Raw genomic sequence first — 19,601 nt, forward strand, 5'->3', positions numbered from 1 at the left:
ACCTCCCATCTACAACAGTTTTAACGCAAGACCCCACAGTCAAGAATCTACATAACAATTTCCTCTGCCAGCTTTCTAGAGAACAATTTATGTGACATTCTGCTGTCTCTGTCCTATGGAATTCAGGAAAAAGGAAGTACTATAAATTACTTTATAGGTCAATAATGGTTACCGAGAAGCTATAAAAAAAAAAAAAAAATCCCCAATCAAAATTAGGACACACAAAAGGAAACTAAAAGTAAGTAATCTACATACCAACAAATGCACCAAATTCCACAGTGTTATCTGCCCTTGAGGGTCTTGGTTGGAGAGACATTTCCAGCTTTGATGCCATTTCCATTTGATTTTTCAAGCTTGGCTGGTTTGGCGTGCTTACAAAAAAGGTAGCTGAAGGTGAAGCACAGCTTGGCATACTACTGGTGGAGATGCCAGGATTCGGTTTCTCAGTGAGCGATACAGCAACCTGTGCACTGTTTGGCAGTTCTGTAGGACAATCATCAGTAGAAACTAAGGCACTTCCAGATGGACCAGCACCTGGAATATTTAGTTTTTCTCTCTGTGGTGGAAATAAGTCACCCACCTTTTTTCCTACAGTATTTCTTTCATCTCTCAAAGAAATGTTAAATAGAAAGTTACTGTTGGCCTCGGGACTTCCTTGTGGAAATGATGAGCCAAAAAAGTTATTAACACTATGCTTTTTCCTCATAGAGGAGCGTAGAGGACCATCGTCAACCAGATTCTGCCCCAAGTGCTTTGAAATGCTAAGCTCACGGGTGATTTCATTGTGAACCTTGTTGGCCTCAGATGCTTTTTGTGCAGTAAGAGTTTTCAATGTATCCACAGTAAGGGCAGAGAGGTCCTGCAAGTGTCCAATCTGTGAATCCAAAGAGTGTAAAGAACGCTTTATATAGTTAACTCGATCTCCAACTTCTTTGATTTGTATACACATCTGTTCAACCCTAGAAAACCAAAAGGACAAATTAAGACCAACAAAACTGCATATAAACTGCCTACGCAATTTAGATACATGCACGGCTCAATAATAGGGATTCCAAATAAAGGGTCATGAGCCAAGTCATCGCAAGAAACAAAGTAATTAACTGAGCTGTACCATGGTTTGCCAACAGTCGTGACCATAAACAATATGATTATTTAATACAGCCAATCCAGCGATACATTAATTTTAAAGGTTTTTTGGCATACAAAGAAATGTTGCAGGGCAACCCACTGACCACCACCCATGTGCTAGCCACAAAGATAACAGGAGAAGTCCCCATGAGTTTGGGACTTGCCCTACCTTCCCTAATTTCAGCACAGCTGGAAATAGCTCTCTAGCTTATACTCTTAACAAATGTTGTCTTCTTTCTATGAAATTATGCATATCTTTATTCTTTCCTTGCTTCTGTATTAAGATCTGTACTTGTCTCTTACTGAATGTTACTGTGTTTAGAGTACCGGCTGTGTAATACGTAGAGAACATGAGGGGAGGGCTCACTTCAGAACAATTATATCTCTGGCGTTATTAAACAGAAATTTACTTTTGGCGTCATATGAAATGTGAAATTGTGCAGCTGCATAATAAACATCAAATAAATATCTCAATAACGACGGTTTACAACCAGTGATATCTCTAGAAATAATATAGCTAACACGGTTTAAAAAAAAAATATATATATATATAATAAATAATAATAAATTATTATTATTATTATTATTATTATAAAAAAGGTATGACATGTACCTTTCAGATGTGACACGAATCCTCTCTTCACTTCCCAAATGAAATTTATCATCTTTTTCATTGAAATAAATCTCGACACACAGCTCCTCAAAGTCATGAAGCTTCTTCTGGTCTTCCTCAGTTAGAAATAATTCTAAAAAAGAAAAATGTAGAGTTTAATGTGATAAAAGAGAGGGACTACCAAAATTATTACTCCATAAAAATTGAAGTCAATGAGGCAGATTTACTACTCTTGAGGTGCCAGAATTATGGCTTTTATTTGTGCCAAAAACTGACCTACATGCTGCACACCAAAGTCTAAAAAAAGGTGAACAAAAAGAGAAAAAAAAACAAAACAAAAACACAGAACCACACAAGCTGTAAACTGTTTAGCTGTAGAGACTCAATGTATGGGCTAGTTCACACAGGGTTCTGCGTGAACCAATTCAGTCAGGGCTTTCTGCTCCAGATTAGGCCCAAATGAATGGGCCTAACCTGGAGGGTACTGTCGTGAGGCAGATGCCACAGCTGAATGAGCCTCGGAATCTGCCTGAAGAAAGGGCAGCTCGCTTTTTTCCGCAAGCAGGAACAAACCACTCGCTGAAAAAAAGAACATTAGCGGTCTACATATACCACCATTGTGAGGGGGCGGGTTTTGAGGCTGATTCTGCTTCAAAATCCGCCCCCTCTTGCCCTGTGTGAACTAACCCTAAATCTGCAAAGAGTACTTGTGCAACTTTTGTGTTTAGCCCTAAATGAAGGAGGCTTCCTTGGGGAACTGATCTACAGGATAGGGCTGAAGTACTTTCTTTTTGCTTCCCTGATTTCTGCTAGCTAGAAATACGTTTCATATTTTCTTCATGCACTTGTAGAAAACCAAGCGGTTTGGGGCCACACGGTGGCTCAGTGGTTAGCACTGCAGCCTTGCAGCACTGGGGTCCTGGTGTTCAAATCCCGCCAAGGGCAAAAAACCATCTGCAAGGAGTTTGTATGTTCTCCCCTTGTTTGCATGGATTTCCATCCCATATTCCAAAAAAGACATACTGATAGGGCTCACAATGTACATTTTTTCCCCCCATGTGGGGCTCACAATCTACATTATAAATAAAAAAAAAAAAAAAAACAACAGTTCATCCCAGCAGTCAGACAAAAATAAGAGAAATGACATAAATCAGCCAGTTTTGGCTTGAACATCCCCAATTTAGAGAGACTTTTTTATGGGGAGAATGAACAACTTTGGTACTAGAAGGGAAGGAGGAAGAGTATCATTACAGATCACATGTAACATACAAGACCAAGTTTGCATACAACCAGCAAGAGCGCATTTTCTGCATAAAATACGAGGAAATGATTTGCAAAAACTTACTTGGTCCATGCGAATGTTTGTCTTTCTTTCGTTGTTTGCATACAAAGCAGAAAAGGGAAGACAAATGACTGAATATTACCAGAGGTGGTGGCAAGAAAGGCCTCTCATGATAAGCCATAATGAAATGGTAGCGCTGGTACTTCCACACTATGTTTGAAATGGCCTTCACTTGGATGTACACATTGCTAAAATGAAGAACACACAGAGAAAGCAAAATGTATTATTTGCAAGAGTATATATATATATATATATATATATATATATATATATATATATATATATATAATGTGTGTATATATATGAAAGGTGGTATTGTTTTACATTGATAATGCTGTGAAGAAACTGAAATTCTGAACCACATCACAATATACACTTTTGGCTTGTAGAAAACACTTCATTATTCACATTATTATCAGAGGCAATATTATAATGAAACATAACACATTTATTATAAATCTTGGGCAGATAACACAGGATCCATTGACAATATGACACCAAGTTCACACGGTCATTGACTGTCCATTGTTCTGGTCAGTTGGGGGATCGCTAAACTATCAGTTACATATGGAGACAGGCGGACCATTGACTATAATGAGGTTTGTCGGCAAGAAGCACAAATGTTCATAGCAAAAGGGGAATACATTAAGGTATGCTTGACCCATCTTTGTTGCTGGTTTAATATGTTTCACCTGGTGGGAGACTCCGCTCCAGGGGAGGCGTTACCAGAACTCATCCTATAACCACAGTCCTGGAGACAGATGGCTTAGGGTCACCCAAATTAAGCTGTGTTTTGCCCTTGTGATATCTGTGCCATCTTTGCCAAGATATTGCAGTTTTTCGTCAGTATACAAATGCTCTTTGGGAGCAATGAGGGCGTTGGCATTGCTTCAAGCAGCAACAACCTTTTTCCACCAAAGAGATCATAAAATATTATGCTATGTATAAGATTTTTGGGTTAATGCAATTTTCATTTCAGATGCAGGGTTGGGCTGATGTGCTGGGTTCTGGTGACAGACTCGCTTTAAAACAGAAGCAATAAAAACTTACTTGAAAAATGCTATGAGAAGATTCACCATAATGATATATTGCACAAAGAGGTAGACAGCTTGAAGAAACGGAGTCAGCCATGTACCAACAGCACACAAATCTTTCACCTCAGAGTTATTGGCACAAACTAGAAAAACAAGAACATACATATTATTTATACACACACACACACACACACACACACACTATACATTTCATGTAAAGCAATATTTTTAAAATGCACTCACAATGGGGGGTTAGCTTCAAGGGGTTTTAGAGGCTTTTGCCTAAAAATTTTGTTGGTGTTGGGTATCCAACCCATCAGCATTTCTTAGCAGTTGACACACAGAATGAAGCAAGCAGCAGACATCTCCATTCCGTGTAGTCATTTTACTCCATATCAGCTCCCATTCATTTAAGGCTAAGACCCCACATTGCAGAAACTAAGTTTTTTGTGTTGTTTTTTTTTGTAGATTTTTCTGCAGTTTCTTGAGCCAAAGCACACTACAAAAGGAATGGAAAATATATAAGTAGTACGAATTCTTCTGCTCAGTATATTGCTGGATTTGGCTCAAAAAAACACAGCAAAATCTACAGAAAAAAAACAAAAAAACAAAAAACAAAGAAAGGTTTCCACAATGTGGGGCTTTAACCTAAATGTGTATTCTTATCTCCTCCTCTCAGCAGCTTATGCCTGATGTCTTTTTCTCACTTTATGTAATCTACAAGTTGGTGGGCTCAAAAAAAAAAACCAAAAACAAAAAAACAGCAAAATCTGCAACAAAAACAAAGTTGTGTTTCCACAACATGAGGCCTCAGCCTTAAGTCCAGGGCCCCACGGGACCTAAACGCAGCAATTTGCCCGCAGCGGAGACGCTGCGGGTAAAATTGCGGCATTTTACAGTGCAAGCAAAGGGGATGGGATTCATGCGAATCCCATGCCCACTTTGTGGAAAAAAATGTAGCGCGGACATGCTGCGATTTGCAAAGCTGTTGCGGCTTTGCAAATCGCAGCATGTCAATTATATCTACGGAAACGCCGGCGGCTTTCCCATAGATATAATTGTACCAGAAAGTCTGCAGAGGAAAACTCTGCAAACTTTCTGTTGAAAGCGCTGCGGAAAGAACCGCAGTGTGCTCACGCTGCGGTTCTTTCTGCAGCGTTGCGATTACGGCCCGTGGGGCCTTAGACTAAAATAGATTTCCCGGTTAATATTGCTAACATTTCCTTTGGAACAAGCCATCAATATCTGCTGGCCATTGGCTCCAAAACAGAGAATAGACCCAAAAGCACAGCTCCATTCTGCATGTAGTGGCGGAGAGTTGTAACTACAGCTCAGATCGGATAGGGGTTGGTGCCAAACTTTCCAAGTTCTGACATGTGGTTGGACTAAAATGGCAACATATTTTTTCTTAGCATTTACTTGGCCTAAAAAAAATAAATAAAATAAAGCAACATAAGGGAGCTTCATTAAAACTTTATGTAAGAGTGGAGTAATTCATCCTCACAATGATTTTTATACACAGAGGGCCTCTAAAAAATTAAATTCAAGTAGTAACTGTTTGCTCTAGCGTTTTCTTCATTAAATGTCTATTATATTTCCGCTCAATAACTGAAAAAAAAAAATAATAATAATTACCATCTATTTCATAAGCATACACTTCACCAAACATCATCCAATAAGGCTGGAAAACAATATTCCTAGCAAGGGTCCAGCTTGGTCCTTCATATGGATAAAGAATTGCTTGTCTTGGAACACCAAAACTAAAGAGTACAATAGCCATAATGACCACAATATAAAACATATTCGCAACCTGTGGATTAAAAAAAAAATTAAAAAAAAATAAAAATTAAAAAATGTTAAATTTTACCATACTGAAGGTCATAACACATCATAATTAGAGTGTCTAGCTTTATGACGTACCATTTTGCCAATCATCATTACATATGGTCCAGCTTGTTGATTGACGGCCAAAAAATCCAATAATCGGACATACCAGAAAATGATATTGAGGCAGTATGTCAGTCTTCCAGCAATAAAAACAGAATTTGGAGCATCTTCATCATCATCACCATCAAACGGGGTCTCTAAGGTATAGTTATAGGCCCCAAGTCTCAGTCCACATCCGATGAAGAAAGTAATGATAGCGATTGTATCTGTGATATTAAAATAGTCGCCAAACCACACCTTTATCTTCTGATTAATTTTCCCAGCTTCAGACATAAAAATCTGAAATAAAAAATCTCGACATTAAACTTAAGATAAAGAAGTTATTTGTTTCAAAATTGGATAAATCTGTTTATAGAAAAATCTGGGTGTCAATAACGGTGGTTGCCACTACGGTTGTTGTCCACACGGATCACTTGTGCCACAGATGCATGGCTGCTGTGCTGGAGAATCTACATGAGGAATAGCCCTAATAAAATAGAGCTTATATGTGTGGGCCTGGTCACACCTTTTCTATGCCGAATCAGAGAGACAGATAAACATGAATATTTTTCTACTGATGAGGATTTCCTCCAGCTGTCAACAAAAAAAAAAAAAAACACAACTGCATTTTTTTTTCTTTTGCTTCAACCATTAGACTAGGGTACAAAGTAACCCATTCACTTGCACGGTGTTTGGAAGGTTAGTGGATTTGATTATGGTGAATGGGCCCTTGGATAGTTTCTTTCCAGCCAATTACAGAGTGGTAAAACATACTATAGAAAAAGGCAGAAAACTTGCATTTGTCAACTACTGCGTCGGGCAAGATGGATTGTTAACAAGCTGGTTTACTACCTAATCTATAATAAATCATAAATAAAATGCATCCTTATTAATAACAAAAATTCAGATTTTATTTACCGTATATACTAGCGTATAAGCCAAATTTTTCAGCACCATTTTTATGCTGAAAAAGCCCCCCTCTGCTTATACTCGAGTCAGGGTCCACGGAGCACAGAGACCTGCAAGGACCTGCATAAATTAAACAAAGGGGAGGTCCTTTAGTTCTACTGATTGGCTTGTCACGTAGGTATGTGACTGTGATGTCATCAAAGGTCCTGCAGCCACTAGAATGTAACATCTGCAGATAAGTCAGTGGCCATTATGTGCAGGATTCATTGTGTCTTATAGAAGATGTCTGTCGTATCGAGGAGAGGAGGCTACAGTAAAGTGAAGGTACCTGCTGTGCCTATTACTATGCTTATTAATGTCAGGCATTTGGGGTTATTAATTTAGTTTCAGTAACTCCGTGTGCCTCACATTAATAGCAGTTAACCCCATCATGTCCCTCATATTAACCCCTGTGTGCCCCAAATAAGGGTTACTAATATGTGAGACACATGGGGGTACTAATACCTAATTATTACCTCCATATGCCCCACATATCAGTAACTGTTATGTGAGGCACACAGGGGATTAATGTGAGGGAAATGATGGGGTTAACTGCTATTACTATGATCCCCATGGAGTTACTAAGCTGTAATGTACATGACCAGGCTTTTCATCTGCAATGGTGGATTTCCTCCCTAGGCTTATACTTGAGTCAATAAGTTTTTCCAGTTTGTGGTAAAATTTGGGGCCTCGGCTTATACTCGAGTATACACAGTAAATTAAAAATGCATTTTATTTGAATTATTTTTGGTTCTATTTATTTCACAGCCCCTTTAGATTTTGACTATTACTAGCTCTTTTGGTAGTAGCTTGTAATATTCCTAAACTAATGTCTAAGTGATATTTCTGTAATACTTGTAAACCAACCTCTCGAATTTTCTCAATTGCAGAGGTAAAAATGTAGGCAATGACAATCCACTCTTGGGCAGAGGGCAATGGATCCATCTTCACAAGAACCACAAAAGTAAAGAGCATGAGAAATGCCAAATAGAACAGCTGAAATATAAGAGATAATAATAAAAAAAAGTTAGAAATTGTGGCAACTTTTCTTGGAAGATAAAATGCAATAATTTTGTTAGTCATCTATATCATTAAATAAAATTACAAAACAGACAACAAAAACAAACTGATGACACTCAAATTCTGGCCATTAACCCTTTCCCGACATCCGCCGCAAAAAAAAGACGCCCTATGCAACCCCCATACACGGACGTATAAAAAAAAAAGTTACGGCTGTCAGAATTTGGTATCCCCAGAATCATACCGAATCACAGAATACAGAGGACATGTCATTTTGGCTGCACAGTGAACGCCGTAAAACCGAAGCCCGTAAGAAAGTTGCAGAAATGCATTTTTTCTTCAAATCCACCCCATTCTGAATTTTTTCCAGCTTCCCAGTACATTATACAGAATAATTAATGGGGGCATCATGAAGAAAAATTTGTCCCGCAAAGATTAAGACCTCATATGGCTCTGGGAGCGGAGAAATAAAAAAAGTTATGGGGTTTAGAAGGAGGGGAGTCAAAAACGAAAATCAAGAAATGCCATTGGCGGGAAGGGGTTAACAAAGCATCTGATACTTCAGAGTGTGCCCTCCCTAAACATAAGGGGTACACTAATAGGGCAATATTTAGAAGCGCTCTGGTAAGAGTGTGTACACATGGAGCATTTGTAGCCACAATACAGGTTCTAATGGTAAAATAATCCTCACACTAAACTCACTTGCATTATCAGGTTTGTAAGGTATCCTACAAACCTACTTCAGTGAACGGCTGTGAAGAGACACATATTCTGGAGTTCAGATCATCTATTTATGAGCACAATAAGTTGCTCTTTATTCTGAAGAAAAACCTGTTCCAGTATTTTGTTACTGGTACAATAAGATGCATACGAGACTAGAGAGCCCCCTTTATAAACAATACCAGGTTGTGTAGAAGAAATCTCATCCTCCTAGGAATGCAAGCATTGCAGTGAACAGAGAAAATAACATGCAAAACACTGTCTAAATAGTGCAACAATATTATCCTTTTATAAAGCAGCAATGTCATGTCTCTACTTGAGATTTTACAGTAAGTGGAGACTAGGAACCTTTCATACATGAGATAAATCGGAGTACATTATTTATGGAAAGAGCAAAAAAGTCGAGGAAATGGAAGTAAAGAGGAAAACCATAAAAGGAGACTGGATATCAGCTATTTAAAAATGGGCTTCCAGGAGGTGAAAACAATGTGATAAAAACAGAATGCTGCAGTTTTACTTACTGGTCTCTGTTAACTTGGCTGCTGCGGGGCCATGCCTATATTCTCACATGACTGTACAGTCTGTTTTCATCAGTACACAGCATAAGATCGCGGAGGCTAGCGTGTGGCTGACACAACCTCATGGGTATACAGCTCTGTCGCCATTACAGTCAAGCAGAGACCAGTAGGGAGAATAAATGGGCAAATAATTGTTCTTTTAATCAATTACATTTTCATAATTGGATATTTTTTGCCCAGCTTGGAAAACCACTTTAAAATTTGTAGATAATCTCAAGAGGGTTACTAAAGCCTCTCAATGAAAACAAAATGATGGCCTCTTTAAGGTATAGTACCTGTCCAAAGTTTTTAAAGACAATAGATCCTAGCATGGGTATCCTGTAATACTTATAAATAACCCTCCCCCCTCCTCATGTCCTCCAACCACGGTCGGGCTGTATTATTAACATCACTTCACACAGAGAACTAAATGATCCTGCAGTGTATCTGTGTTTCTTTCTTTTTAGTTGCTATGATGCCTAGGATTTCTCTATCTGCCATGAGCTTGTATGTGTTTTTCTCTCTTGTTACATACTACTGTACCATCTATGAAACTGTATCACTGAAATTTCCCCATTGTGGGACTATTAAAGGATTATCTTATCATAATTTATAAATAGTGTTAAAGATGGCAATGACCAATAATGTCCCCATCATCAATAGAACAAGTTTAAAGGGCACTTGTCACATGGAAGTAGTATTACCCCGCTTCTCCAAAATAAGCCCTAGCTTGATTTTGCAGGGTTTTTGGAGTAGACTTGAAATATAAGCCCTACTCCAAAAATAAACCCGTGTTACAGTCAGCAACAGGTTACGTAACATGGCATCACCATAACCCTAGCCATTTTACAGGATTCGTTCAGAGTAAATTAGAAAAGATTCTAATTCGCTCTTAAGCCTGAACAATAGGACTTTCCTGGAAAATAAGCCCTAGCCCTTTGTTCATAGAGGAGTAGCTAAGCAGATTGTTACATAGTTTCATTGACATCGCTACTCTTTCTATGTCACGGAATCAGGGAGTGGGTCCCTATGAGTGACTGACAGCTCCCTCTCTATTACCCTGCATGCAGAGCGTCACCGATAGGGCCACCTCCTGATTTCTTATAATAGAAAGGTAAAAACTTTCAAAGAAGTTGTACTGAATCTCTTCCCTCAAACTGATACATCTGCTCAGCTCCTTCTGCCCTAAAACATGTTGCCTGTATACTGGACATAATTTTCAAGTCAACAGGAACAGTGCACAACCGGGTTTTTATTATAATACACAAGTCTGGAGAAACCAGGAAGGTAGTGCACTCAACATGGGTAATATAAAAAGACAGCATGAATATCAATAAAAAATGCATAATTTTATTAAGTTACAAATTATTAAAAACACCCACAAAACACATAAGATAAACCATATTACTGTATACAACGAGCAATCCGCTCAAACAGAGATCCATACAGTAAGTACCACAGCAAACAGTCATAAATCAATGGTAAGTAAACTGATTATGTCAATAGACATGTAATATACGAATATATATATATATATATATATATATATATATATATATATATATATATATGTCTATTAACATCAGTTGTTTACTTACCCTTGATTTACGACTGTTTGCTGTGGTACTTACTGTATGGATCTCTGAGCTCATTGCTCGCTGTATACAGTAGTATGGGTTATCCTATGTGTTTTGTGGATGTTTTAAATAATTTGTAACTTAATAAAATTATGCATTTTTTATTGACATTCATGTTGTCTTTATATTATCCATATTTAGTGCACTACCTTCCTGTTTTCTCCAGACTTATGTATTGTTGTTGTTATATGGTAGGACACGCTTTTGTTAGTGAGGGCCTTATTACTTGAGAGTTGTTATATATAGGTTTATTACATTCAACTCTCGTGGGGTGCTATGTTTGTGTTTTATTTATGGGTTTTTATTATGCATTTACTTGCTTTTGCCATTGGGTAACATGTAAGGGTATGTTCACATCTGCACTCTGTGAGCACTTGGTGATTCTGTTTACTATTCCACTTTAAAAACGAAGACAGAAAAATCCTGCAAGCAGGGCTTTTCTCTTCACATTTTTCAAACGGAAACCCGGCGGGTTTGTGGTTTCTACGCGTAACCGCTTTTTAAGCAAATTAGGTTTAGTTTCTTGGATCCCAAAGGCAGACTCAAGGAACGCCAGGTTGAACGGTGGTGTGCACCTAGCGTAACTATACAAACTACCTTGAAGCTAGGGCATGTCATACACTGTTGCAAAGCAGACAGTGCGCTGAATTCAGCACACTCAATTTAACTGTATATAACATTTCCTATTTCAGAGGCTATGAGAATTCCTTTTTAAAGGAAACCTATATAGTAAAAAAAAACAACCCATTGTTAATATCACTTTTTAAAAAGGTTAACATTTTTAATGTATATTTTTCATATCTGTGCCATAATTTTATCATACCCGTGACACGTGTCTGCATTAACACAGAGCTCGACTAAAAGCTCTGAACTACAGGCTACTACTATGCACAACTAGAACTAAGTCTATCTATAAATACACAGAACAACAAAAGTTAGTATCTGGCTTTATGTACAACAGTAAAAGTTCACATTCAGACAAAGCCCATACGTTTAGAAATGACGTCCCTACTCACAGTGTTAAACCAAAATTTCACGATTGGAGCATGATAAAAAGCATAGAACTTCTGGGTAATGGGAAGCCGACGGGTTTTGGTTTGAGTTTCAATTTCAGTCTTAACTTCAGTGTTGTCAAAATCCTGAACCTCCTTAAACACCTGCTGAGGATTAAAAAAAAAAAAAAAAAAATACAGTTCAGTACGTTAACAAAGCTGCTATGTCCCTTTTTTCTCATAAAAGGGAGATAAAAAAAAAATTTCCCCAATGTTTATAAAAAAAGAAAAAAAAAAAATGGGATTGTGACTTTTTAAATGCTATTTGGGCATTTAAAAATGTTTTATTTTTTAAAAAATTTCTTGTAACAATTGTCATCTCATGGTTTCACTTAGGTTTAATTTTTCCCCTAGATGTGTACTGAGACTGGAGTTGTGTGGCATAGTATACTGGCAGCAACTCAGCTGCAAAGCCATATCATTAGCTGATGCTGTCCCCAGACAAGACAGTGTGAACTTACTAAAGAAATCAAAACTCACTTTAAGGGTATGTCAAGATTGAGCTTAGAAGAAGAGGATTTTCTGCAGAAAAATCTTCAGTGGCAACATAAGATTCAATAGTGTGATTTTAGATGTGCAATAGCTTAGAGAGTCTACCAGCACCCCCAAGCATGTTCAACAGCTACCTATAGAGCATATTACAGGGATAGGCATCAAATCTTTGTTATACATCTCAAAAAATCTACTTTTCAAGTCTTAAGCAAATGAGCCTGTTGGCACATTTGGGATAGGCCTCCAGGGAGCATTGCTTTTGCTGCCCAAGAAGGGCAGGTGAAGTCATAGCAACAAGAGGAGCAACTCCCACTACACATGGTGGTACAGCCAGGAGTGCTCCAGGGATCTGAAGGCCGCCCCCAGTGCACCAACTGCCTAATTTGTATAAGACTTGAAAAGTTTTTCTCAAAATCTACAAAAGAGGCACATAAAGGTATGTTTTTTTTAATCTCTGCATTGTGTTCTGTAGAAGCTTTTTTTTCCCCTCAATGAAAGAAACACACTGACAAAAGAAATTTTGTAATGTTTTTAACCCCTTCCCGCCGATGGCATTTTTTGATTTTCGTTTTTCGTTTTTGACTCCCCTCCTTCTAAACCCCATAACTTTTTTTTTTCTCTTCCCAGAGTCATATGAGGTCTTAATTTTTGCGGGACAATTTTTTCTTCATGATGCCGCCATTATTTATTCTATATAATGTACTGGGAAGCAGGAAAAAAATTCAGAATGGGGTGGATTTGAAGAAAAAATGCATTTCTGCGACTTTCTTACGGGCTTTGGTTTTACGGCGTTCACTGTGCAGCCAAAATGACATGTCCCCTATATTCTGTGTTTCGGTACGGTTCCAGGGATACCAAATTTATATGGTTTTATTTACATTTTGACCCCTAAAAAAAATTCCAAAACGGTGTTAAAAAAATTTTTTTCTAAAAGTCGCCATATTCCGACGGCCGTAACTTTTTTATACGTGCGTGTACGGGGATGTATAGGGCGTATTTTTTTGCGGGGCCGGGTGTACTTTTTAGTTCTACCATTTTCGGGAAATGTTATTGCTTTGATAACTTTTTATTCAAATTTTTATCAGAATTAAAACAGTGAAAAAATGGCGGTTTGGCACTTTTGACTATTTTTCCTGCTACGGCGTTTACCAAACAGGAAAAATATTTTTATAGATTTGTAGAGCGGGCGATTTCGGACGCGAGGATACCTAACATGTATATGTTTCACAGTTTTTAACTACTTTTATATGTGTTCTAGGGAAAGGGGGGGTGATTTGAACTTTTAATTCTTTTTATATTTTTTAATATTTTTTTTAACTTTTTTTTTTTTTTTTTTTTGCATTTATTAGACCCCCTAGGGGTGTTGAACCCCAGGGGGTCTGATCACTAATGCAATGCATTACAATGCTAATGCATTGCATTGCACAAAATCATCATCTCTTTTGCAGGCTGTATACACCAGCCTGCAAAAGAGAATTTGCAGACCGGCTGGGAGCCTTTAACAAGGCTCCCGGCTGTCATGGCAACGGGGGGGGGGGGGTCGGCCCTGGAGCATGGGGACCGATCGGAGGCATCAGAGCCGGTTGTCTACTGCTTAAAGCAGTAGACACCCGGCGGCTATGACGGCCGCCCGGCTCCCGGGCGGTCGCCATAGTTACAGACCCGACACGCGCCGTACTATTACGGCGCATGTCGGGAAGGGGTTAAAGATGACAGTGAATAAAGATGGAGGGTGCCCCGTCTACATGTGTCGGCTTTTCAATTCGTTATTGTGATCCTTTGACCACAGTGTGAACATACTATTAGGATGCAGATTTTTTTTCACCCATAGCATTCGGATGAAATTTTGCTGGTACTGCAATAAGATGCACATTTTGCATATGCAATTCTGCAGAGCACAATCCACAGACAATCCAGAATGTGTGAACATACCCCAATACTTGCATACATACCATAGGAATGCTTTCTGCTGGATTCTGAAAGTTATTTTCGCTGTCATCCATTGCCATTTGATGGGCATCCTGGGATTGTGGTATATGGGACATTTCAGCCTTTGTTTTATATTCAAGCATGAGGATAGCAGGAGGGATTAAGATACTCAAAATGACCTAAAACATTACATAAAATTTTTTTAAATACATGTATGTGAGAATATATATATCTCAAGTTATGCACGCATGCACACCACCACATAATACACAAGGTGTATTTGCAGAAACCTTCAGACCTCCATATCCTTTAGAAAGTCCTTTACAAAAGTCATCAATATACAAGTCATTAGAAAAGCACTAACAAAAAATAAAAGCAAAAAAAAACAAAAAAAAAACAGGTAAAACCTTAACAGGAACAGCAGGTGGACATGATTAAGGAGAAAATTACAGGACAAAAATCAAAACAAATCAGTATTCCGTAATACATAGCCCATTGCCAAAATTTTCCTCAAAATGATGACCCTGAAGGCCGTGCACAAATATTAATGGGATGATTGGCAAACATCTCAAAAACTGGAAATAATTGCGAAAAACATACCTTATACCAGGAGTTCTTTCTCATGTTTAATCTTCCCATCCACATGTCAGAAAGCAACATCTGAGTACAAGTATGTGCGACAAAATTGCGAAGTCGTGAAGATACAGCGAGCTTTAGGCAGGTAGAATTGCTCCAATTTTTTAGTTCATATGTGAGAAGCTTCATTGCCATGGTTTCATCTTGTTTAAAAGACTGATCTAGCATGTCCACCGCCAATTGTCCAAATTCACTGCAAAGCAGTTTTAATATAAGGTTACTATGAAGGGCAGTGGGAGGGCAGGTTATAAAACTGCAACAAGGTTACACAGCCAAAGTATGTGAACATAATATTTAAAGGGTTTACCATTAACAAAATAAATGAATAACTAAAATATAGGATATATTGGACAATTTTCAGCTATGGTGGTGGAGTTGGGTTCTGAGGTTACATCATTTAGCCAAGATACTAGCCAGACCCCCTAACAGCTTAGGCTTCTGATTGTTTCCCACCAAAAGACTTGATCGTAGCCTGCTGACAGTCGCTGTGAGGCGCCAAAGCTGCCACAGTCAGTATATAGAGCAGGAGTCTCAAACTCAATTTACCCCAGGGGAGGGGAGCTGGAGGTAGAGTCTGGGCCGCATCAGGTTTTCCACAAGCTATGCGCACCGCAGCAAATTTTGCTCCACGCACTTGTTGACTCGGCCCATTCCCATTCATTTTTCATGAGCCCCCACAAAGTATAATCCTCCTACAGTCACCCGTATATTATATGTCCCCACATTATAATGTTCCCGTTCAACTGCCCGACAGTATTAAGTCCCTCTCCTGGTGCTCCAGTTTAAACTGGGGGAAACTAGAGGGGACATGAAACTGGGGCAGCTGGAGGGGGACATTAAACAGTGGGGGTAGTTGGAGATGGGCAATAAATTAATGGCAGTTGAAGTGGGACGTTAAACTGGGGGCAACTAGAGGAGGATATTAAATTGGGGCAACTAGAAGCAGACATTAAACCGTAGGGGTAGCTGGACAGTGACCTTAAACTGGGGGCAACTAAAGGCAGACGGGTCCCCCTACAGCTATTCCCATGGTTTAATGCCCTCTCCAGTTGCCCCCAATTTAAGTGCCCCCTTCATATACCCCCAGTTCATCTCCCCCCACCATTTCTCACCCAGTTTCATCTCCCCCTTCATCTGCCCCATTTTATTTTCATATCTCCATCTGCCCCCAGTTTCATGTCGTCCCTCCATCTACCCCCAGTTTCATGCCGTCCCTCCATCTGCCCCCAGTTTCATGTCCCCCTCTATCTGCCCCCAGTTTCATGTCGTCCCTCCATCTACCCCCAGTTTTATGCCGTCCCTCCATCTGTCCCCATTTTCATGCCCCCCCCTCCATCTCTGCCCCCAGTTTTATGTTCCCCTTCCAACTCCGTCCCTAGGTTACTGAGAGACACACACACACACACACACACACACACACACACACACACACACACACACACACACACACACTCCACCCTGCATCTCACATTCCCCTCCCCTCTCAGTACCTTTAGACAGCACATCCCTTCATCTTCCGGCCAGCACACTAAGACATGCCTCCCTAGTCACGTGATGTCTGACGTCACACACAGGTCCTTCAGTTTACAGTAGTACAAGCTTTCCACCGATCACGGAGGAAGTTTGTTAAGTACAACACTAAAGGGACATAGCAGGACATGCAGGGAGCTGCACAAGACAGGAGTATAAAAGTGGGACTTTCCCGCTACATGCGGGACGGTTGGGAGCTATGTATTGAGGTGGGGGCCGCAAACTATTGTCCCGAGGGCCGCGAGTTTGAGACCCCTGATATAGACTATCTGCATTAGCAGCTTCATTCCAATAACGGAAGTCTCAGTCTGAATGCCAAAAAATTTCCAAAAGGGCTCTACAGTATGGAAAAAAAAAATATTAGTTTGTAGCATGTACTGCTAAGAAATACCTTGAATGTTCCTTTAGTTCTTCTGATGTGTCATCTACAACATCACTCTGTTTTGCTTCATAAGCCATAGAACGGCACAATTTGCAGGCAACTAAAGCTTTGGCCATAGACTCCTCACCGTGCTGCCAGAAGAAAAGAGCCATTTTCTGTCTCTTCATAAGCACTGCCCAAACCAGTAGCTCATTAAATGGGTAAGGGAAACGCTTCATCTCAGGATCATCAATGTCCACAATCTCATCTTTGACCCTTTTCTTTTTCCCATCATCGGCGGAAGCATCTTGCTGCACAATAGAAAATTAAAAAAAAAGTTTAGTTAAAGTGCATGAAAAGGTTTAAAGCAATATAAAAGGGGTGAAGTGGATTAAAAAAAAAAAAAACACAACACAAAAAACACAGCATTGCTAACCTCGTACATTCCCTGATACTGCCATTTCAATGTGTACCAAATCCCTGTTAGTTTCTACTACCAATGCCTAGTTGTCAATCATTGGCCACAGTGGGGAGATGCCCCAGCCGGTGAAGGGTTAAGCAGGCATTTTCTGTAAGTAGTAGATATGGAATCAGGAAGAAGAAAACATGCAAAATGGCAGGAGCAGAATACGAAATGAAAGTTGCATTGTGACTGGTTTCTATGGGCAGCAAAGACAGATTTGCTTTTAGACAATTTACTAATCTGCCCCAATAAAGTCCTAATCATTAGTAATACATATGTAATATAAAAAAAAACTATGATAGAAGTAATAAATATAACAAGCATAGCAACTAATGAAGCAGAGCTGACATAGTAGATTCAATAAAACTCCCTGTTTATAGCAACGCTGTGTAAACAATGGGAGGAATAAATTCACATACCAGGAAAACAAAACAGAATTTCTAAAGCAATATATTTAGGAAAAGGCTTCAATTTACATAAACTACATAGGATCTTTGAGATGGGACAACCCCTTTAAGCCATGCTATATTAGTATCTGCGTTCCAAATTGAAGAGAGTCTGTCAGCAAGTACAGAAGCTTCCCTACAAATTACGGTTATTCGTATGATACCATTTTTCGTAGATGCCTTTCTTATTCTGCATTGCAGCTCCATTTTCATGAAAATATGTTCTTTACAAACTAGCTAAAGGGCTTTAGGAGGTGTTTCATCTTCTGCTCTAATCACCCAGACTCTCATCCCCCTCCCAAATTGCTTGAATGACATCTCCCACAATTATCCTGCTGAAACATGCCCTTTAACACACAGAAAACAAAAATCTCACTCTGCATGCAATAGCTCCCGTATGTGATTTTCAATGGAATGGAAGAACATAGGTAGATACTGGAGAGCAGAATAAAGAATCAACCTTACCTTTGGTTTATAAGGCTGTGCAGTTTTTATGAAGTGATTGTGCCTCATCTTCTCCTTTTTATCAGCTCTGCTTCCAAATGACTCATGGGTCTTGCGCAGTTGAGGGGTATTGCTTGACGTGTTTCTGCCAGAACGCTGTAAATACATTTCCATATAAATAGGTCTTTCTAGATTGTCCAGAACTGTGTCTCTAAGGATGTCTAATACAATATAAGATTTACTGTATCATTTAGTCAATTGAAAACCCCAGTTTATTTTAGGTTATATATAGAGGAGCACTCTTAACAAAATAATATTATTATTATTATTATTATTAATAATAATGACATCTATGTTATCCCATGTTTGCATGGGTTTCCTCCACGAACTCTGGTTTCCTCACACTCCAAAGACAAACTGATATAAATAATATCATCCAAAGGGATATATTGACCAATTAATTTATCCCAGTAGGGGTCCTATACTATAAGGACGGAACCTGTCAGGAGTCATAATGCACTGCTTTAGGGAGGTGTTTAATAGGATTTTGTTGACGACTGGCCTTATTAGGGTGGGAGTTATGTAGGTTTCTACAGTGCGGTTAGAGAACATTAGTTCCTCACCCTTTCTATGACAAAACCCACACCTCACTTATTTCCAAGCATCTGGGTAAGATTGTCCTGATTTCAGAGCCTCTTTCAACACCCTATACTTTACGTCTGGCTATAGTGAGCAGTGGAAAATAAGGGGGGGGGGGGGGTTGGTGAATGAGAATGGATGTTAAAGAATCTTCCCAAATATGAAGTCTTGACCAACTTTTGGGCATCATATGTATATTCACAGATTTTTTTAAATATGTTTTAAACCATAATTATTAAAAGTTATGTTTTATGAATTGTTAACACATTTGCAGAATAGCTGTTCATTGTAAAGTTGCTATAGTTCTATTACAGGCCAACTAGCGGATCAATAGGCCATCATGGTAATGGATTGCCACCCCCAGATCTCATTCCAGGGGCAGGCGATCCACCAAACAGCAATGTCCATGTGCCGTCTCAGTCATCTTTGAGGGTTAATGCCTGCAATCAGTAAAGAAACCCAATATCCACCATACTACTATTGATGTTGGGAAGTGGTTAAAAACTGCATTCGCATGCAGCAAACACAATCTGTTCGGAATTCAGGGTCTGCTGATACTTATGAACATATCTTGATTAAGACATAGAAGCTATTGTAGCACTTCATGGTGATCTTACCCAAGGGTTGAACCCACACTGATGCAGCAGGTTCATGGCAAAACCTACATAAAATATCCAGCATGTG

The 19,601-nt window shown here is 39.1% G+C and overlaps 1 protein-coding gene across 2 annotated transcripts in view; it reads right to left on the bottom strand.

Moving 5' to 3' along the window:
- The window catches only part of TRPM7 (transient receptor potential cation channel subfamily M member 7), an 80,719-nt gene that overhangs the window by 12,120 nt on the left and 48,998 nt on the right, over positions 1-19,601 (bottom strand). For both annotated transcript variants that reach the window (XM_075273359.1, XM_075273358.1), the window contains 12 exons: positions 18,300-18,434; positions 16,956-17,236; positions 14,999-15,227; positions 14,422-14,577; positions 11,942-12,085; positions 7,859-7,987; positions 6,038-6,343; positions 5,753-5,927; positions 4,134-4,260; positions 3,087-3,271; positions 1,742-1,874; positions 256-959 (listed from right to left, as the gene is read on the bottom strand). In XM_075273359.1, coding sequence (XP_075129460.1) covers positions 256-959; positions 1,742-1,874; positions 3,087-3,271; positions 4,134-4,260; positions 5,753-5,927; positions 6,038-6,343; positions 7,859-7,987; positions 11,942-12,085; positions 14,422-14,577; positions 14,999-15,227; positions 16,956-17,236; positions 18,300-18,434 — 2,704 coding nt within the window. The remainder of the gene's footprint in view (positions 1-255; positions 960-1,741; positions 1,875-3,086; positions 3,272-4,133; positions 4,261-5,752; positions 5,928-6,037; positions 6,344-7,858; positions 7,988-11,941; positions 12,086-14,421; positions 14,578-14,998; positions 15,228-16,955; positions 17,237-18,299; positions 18,435-19,601) is intronic.

The sequence above is a fragment of the Leptodactylus fuscus genome, chromosome 5 (genome assembly GCF_031893055.1).
Source record: "Leptodactylus fuscus isolate aLepFus1 chromosome 5, aLepFus1.hap2, whole genome shotgun sequence".
Classification (NCBI taxonomy): Eukaryota; Metazoa; Chordata; class Amphibia; order Anura; family Leptodactylidae; genus Leptodactylus; species Leptodactylus fuscus.